Here is a 5,573-nt window from a genome sequence, read left to right on the forward strand (position 1 = left end):
ATCTTTTACAGTCCTGTTACAATATTTTTACCATATAAACTTCATTTGAATCTCTGTCTATCTACAAATATCCACGTATTATGTTATTATTATGAATATAATATCTGTTTCTGGGGTGTTCGGTTCTTTGTGCCACTTTTGATTCATTATTATAAAACTCCATTAAGGAGTGGTAGGTGGAAAAGTAAATCTCTCACAGCAAAAAAAAACAGAAAGAGAAAATACAATAGCCCACAAGTTTCATGTCCGATTTGATTTTTGGTCATGTGAGGGTGAAAAAAGGAGGATAAATCAATAAAACCACTCTGGTAATTTTTTTTTGAAAAAACAAGAGTGGTGGTATTGAACAAAGAACAACGTGCTGTCAATTTCCTTTTGATTTTCCAATTTTATGGAAAACTGAGAATCAAAAAATCAAAGACGTGTTGAGCTGTTACCATAACAACACTTCTTCTTTTCTCTTTCTATTTCTAAAACACATCTTTTTCTACTACTACAAATTGTGAACCCTTCTTTTCTTTTTTTTAAGTTGCAAGCTGTAATCCAAGGGGACTTTGTACTTTCTTCAACCAAAAATCATAACCATTATAGCCTTGCCCCCATTCTTTTTTTCACTCTTATATGGTTCTCTCTTCTCACTCTCTCTCTACATTCAATATACTGTACTGTTTTGCAAATTTTCATATTCCCCTTATAATTAACCTCTTTCTCTCTATGTGTGATGGTCTGCCTGTCTTCGTGAAATAGAGACGCCTTTGCATCTTCACACGCGTCTCTACTCTCTTCTTATCTCTTTCACTTTTTTCAATTTTACTCTTTCACTGTGACTCCATCATCATAGTGTTTTTATTTTTTTCCAGTTCAAAAATCTTAAACTCAACGACCCTTTCCTTTTTTCCATCTGGGTTTGCTCACATTGTGTTCATTCAAGCTGAAAAAAAACCCAAAGTTAAGCTAATTTTCCCATCTGGGTGTGTTTCAAGAACTCAACCCATTGTTCATTATAGCTGAAATATACCCAAAGTCTCAATCTTTACAACTTTCAACCCACTTTTCCCATCAAGAACTCAACCCATTGTGTTCATATTACCCAAAAGTTCCATTCTTTACAACATAATTTCCCATCTGGGGTTTTTCTATTTCAAGAACCCAAAAAAAAAATGGCACCATCATTTAACTGGTGGACAAAAGAAACTCATAGAGGTACACCAGTAGTAGTAAAAATGGAGAATCCAAACAACTGGTCAATGGTTGAACTTGAAGGACCATCAGAAGATGATTTCTTAATACCAAACAACAACAACAACAACAACAACATATCACCATACAAACGTGAAAAAAACCGAAACAAAAATGCCAAACAGCTTACATGGGTACTTCTCCTTAAAGCACACAAAGCTGCAGGTTGTTTAACCTCAATAGCATCAGCATTGTTCAACCTTACAGCCGTCATACACCGCCGTGTTGCTGCCGGTAGAACTGACACAACCGACCACAAAAACACTGAGAATCCAGCTGTCAAGAACCGGTTCTATACTTGCATAAAGATGTTTTTATGGTTGTCCGTGATATTATTAGGGTTTGAAATAGCAGCTTATTTCAAAGGGTGGCATTTTAATGCACCAGATCTTCAATTACAGTACTTATACTCATTGGATTTTCATACATTTGCTAATCCATTAGTTGTTAAGAGTGTGTTTGATTCTTTTTATTCTAAATGGGTGTTGATTAGAGTGGAGTATCTTGCTCCTCCTCTTCAGTTTTTAGCCAATGCTTGTATTGTACTTTTTCTTATCCAAAGTGTGGATAGATTAGTACTGTGTTTAGGGTGTTTTTGGGTGAAAATGAGAAAGATTAAACCAGTTGCCAAACAGGGTGCTATGGATCTGGAATCTGGTGATGGTACTGGCTACTACCCCATGGTTCTTGTTCAGATACCTATGTGTAATGAAAAAGAGGTAAATTTTAAAATTTTCAATTTTTTGTCTTTCCAAGATTTTAAAGAACTCATTTTTATGTTGTCGGTGGGTTATTTATTGTTATTATTGTTAATTGTCAGGTTTATCAGCAATCAATTGGTGCTGTGTGTTGTTTAGAGTGGCCTAAATCAAGATTGTTGATTCAAGTTCTTGATGATTCTGATGATCCTACTACACAAACATTGATTAATGAGGAGGTTCGAAAATGGCAGAAGGAAGGTGCTAATATTATATACAGGCATCGAGTGATAAGAGAAGGTTATAAAGCTGGAAATCTTAAGTCAGCTATGAATTGCAGCTATGTTAAAGATTATGAATTTGTTGCCATTTTCGATGCCGATTTTCAGCCCATGCCTGATTTCCTTAAAAGAACCGTTCCTTACTTTAAGGTATACAATTTACCTTCAAATTGGATTCTAACCCTATGTGATAATCTCCTTTAATTTTGTATGGTTTGTTAAATGGTTCAATGATACTAATACTGCTGTCACTTACACTACCAAAAAAAACTGGAATTAGGATTAGCGCCGGATTTTTCCCTTTAGCTATGGAATTTGTTCATCGCTAATTCTTACTATTTTTTTTGGTAGTGTTAAGTGTAGAATGTACTGATGCGAGCGGTTTGTTTTATTAAGTGTATGTATCCTTTTTTATTTTGAATTGTAGGATAATGAGGACATTGGATTGGTACAAGCAAGGTGGTCATTTGTGAACAAGGATGAAAATCTACTTACAAGATTGCAGCACATTAATTTGGCATTTCATTTTGAAGTGGAGCAGCAGGTGAATGGTATTTTTCTGAATTTCTTTGGCTTTAATGGGACTGCTGGAGTATGGAGGATTAAGGCATTAGAAGAATCTGGTGGTTGGTTGGAAAGGACAACGGTTGAAGATATGGACATTGCGGTTCGGGCACATCTTCATGGTTGGAAATTCATCTTTCTCAATGATGTAGAGGTAAAATTTACTGCAAGAAGCTTCGTTCTCGAGTATTCGTTTATTGTAAGTAGTTGTTTTGTTGAGAGCCTAAAATTTGAATTTGTTGATACTTCAGTGCCAGTGTGAGTTACCGGAATCATATGAAGCGTATAGGAAGCAACAACATAGATGGCATTCGGGGCCAATGCAGTTGTTCCGTCTCTGTTTACCTGCCATCATTAAATCAAAGGTAAATTATCAAAATTGGATTGCTTTCACTTAGTGACCTCCAATTCTACCGTCAGAACTCTCTGTAACAATTATCCTCTGAAATAACATTTCACTATAACAGCCATGTTCTCTATGGAACCGATCTTTCATGTTATGTTATATCATATATTCTCTATAACATCATTTCACTATAGCAGCCAAAAAATATTAGAACAAACGATGTTGTTATAGAGAGGTTTGACTATATTTGTTAAGTTAGCATATTTGAATGTTATGCCTAGCATTAATGCGTGAAATTTGATTTGCAGATAAGCATTTGGAAGAAAGGCAACTTGATATTTCTTTTCTTCCTTCTGAGGAAGTTGATATTGCCATTTTATTCATTCACTCTGTTTTGCATAATCCTCCCAATGACAATGTTCATTCCCGAGGCAACGCTCCCATCATGGGTTGTCTGTTACATCCCTGCCACCATGTCATTTCTCAATATACTTCCGGCACCTAAATCGTTCCCGTTCATTGTGCCATATCTTTTATTCGAGAACACCATGTCCGTGACCAAGTTTAATGCCATGGTCTCAGGCCTCTTCCAACTCGGAAGTGCATACGAATGGGTAGTCACCAAGAAATCAGGACGTTCTTCCGAGGGCGATCTTGCATCGTTGGTTGAGGAAAAACCAAAACACCAACGAGGTGTTTCGGATGAATGGGAAGTCACGAAGAAATCTGGGCGTTCCTCCGAGGGAGATCTTACCTCATTGGTTGATGGAAAACCGAAACACCAACGAGGTGTTTCCGTGCCTGATTTGGAGGAACTGAGGGAGGAAATTAAGGAGAAGGAGAAAAAGGCATCGAGGAAGAAGAAGCACAACAGAATATACACAAAAGAATTGGCCTTAGCTTTCTTACTGTTGACAGCTTCAGTAAGGAGCCTACTATCAGCTCAAGGAATCCACTTTTACTTCTTGCTGTTTCAAGGTATATCGTTCCTGCTCGTTGGCCTTGACTTGATCGGCGAGCAGGTCGATTAAATCCTCAATAGTTTAGGGATAATATTAGTTCAACTGAAACAGTCAAGTTGAAACCTGACCTTGGTACATTCATGTAAATGAGAAGAAGCAATGGGTCCCGCCAACCCGTGAGACCGTTAAAGCTGTTTGCACTTGACAAGATGAAGCAAAGTTAACATTGGAGCAGATGGTTGAAGCAAATGCAGCAGCAGCATATTTGAATAGAGAAAGCCCATTAAGAATGGTGAATAGTGTTCATTTTAAGCACCCCCTTCCACTGTCATGTAATTTCTTTATCATCTCTGGATTCTTTTTTTGTTATATTCTTTTGTAAGAAGAATTTGTCTTTGAAACACATTAAACACGGAATTTTAGTGGAAGTTGAATAGTATAGCAGCATGCAGTTTTTTCACACATAAATCTCCTCGTCTTTTTTCTCTTTTGGGAGAATCTCTCAAGATATAAAGGGCAAACCAAGTGTCCTGGAAGGATTTGTTTGTTGAAAACTCAATATAGTGTAACTAAATGATTGTACAGTTTTCTCACAACTATAAGAGATGCAATAGGATTTTTCTGGTTAAAGCCTGGAAACCAAGTATCAAATGACCAGTTTAGTGTGTTGGAGCTGTCTCTTTGTGACATTGTTCCCTTAAAATTCATGTTATGTTCATTTCTTAAAATTCTGGCAAATGTATGATAAGTTGTTTGGATAGGATTAAGCTTCGATGAACAAGAGTTATCCGACATGTGTTGTCAAGTGACATTTTGTTCATCCGACATGTGTTGTCAAGTGACATGTGCTCTTGTGTCGATAGAAATAGCAAGTATTCGGGAAATAGTTAATGTGTTGTTCTAGTAAAAATCACAAGTATTCTAGTAAAAATTACAATTATTTGATGAAATAGTCAAAGCGTGAAAATTAATCCATACAAATAGATGTTTGGCTTGGATTTCCAATAGTACCCTTAATAGAGATAAATTTGAGGAGTGAGGCTATAAAATACATTTTGTCCTTTTTGTAACCTTATCTTTCGCCGAAGTTAGTAAAACACCGACAAATAGTAGATTGAAAAATTTGAATGCAGTCAACTCTATCTGCATGCTCTTAACTTTCTGTGTACTTAAAGTGAAATTGCTTACGATTAGAAAAAAACTCAATGATTATTTCTTTTTTTGGTTTTGGACTTTTTTCTAATTAGAGAAATACTTTAATTGATCTCGCTGGTTGTGGATGGTATAAATGCAAATTTCGGCGGAATAATTGGAAAGGAAATCTTCTCTTATTTTTGAGCATATAGTAAGTTGAAAATCTCCAAGTATAGAATAAGATAATCTTAATTTAATCGTTGTGCAAGGGAAGTTTTTGTAAAAATTTAATGTGTAGCAGAGTTTCCTTTGTATGTGTAGTACTACGTTAGTTGCAGCGCGTTGTTCG

At 36.0% G+C, this 5,573-nt stretch overlaps 1 protein-coding gene across 1 annotated transcript; it reads left to right on the top strand.

Annotated features, from left to right (window-relative positions):
* The first annotated feature begins 489 nt into the window (after window positions 1–489).
* Window positions 490–4,529, top strand: LOC132627741 (probable xyloglucan glycosyltransferase 12). Its single transcript, XM_060343303.1, has 5 exons — window positions 490–1,958; window positions 2,060–2,368; window positions 2,646–2,936; window positions 3,034–3,147; window positions 3,437–4,529. The coding sequence occupies exons 1-5, from the start codon at window positions 1,161–1,163 to the stop codon at window positions 4,157–4,159; spliced, it is 2,235 nt and encodes a 744-aa protein (XP_060199286.1). The 5' UTR covers window positions 490–1,160; the 3' UTR covers window positions 4,160–4,529.
* Window positions 4,530–5,573: the final 1,044 nt, after the last annotated feature.

The sequence above is a fragment of the Lycium barbarum genome, chromosome 2 (assembly GCF_019175385.1).
Source record: "Lycium barbarum isolate Lr01 chromosome 2, ASM1917538v2, whole genome shotgun sequence".
Taxonomy (NCBI): Eukaryota; Viridiplantae; Streptophyta; class Magnoliopsida; order Solanales; family Solanaceae; genus Lycium; species Lycium barbarum.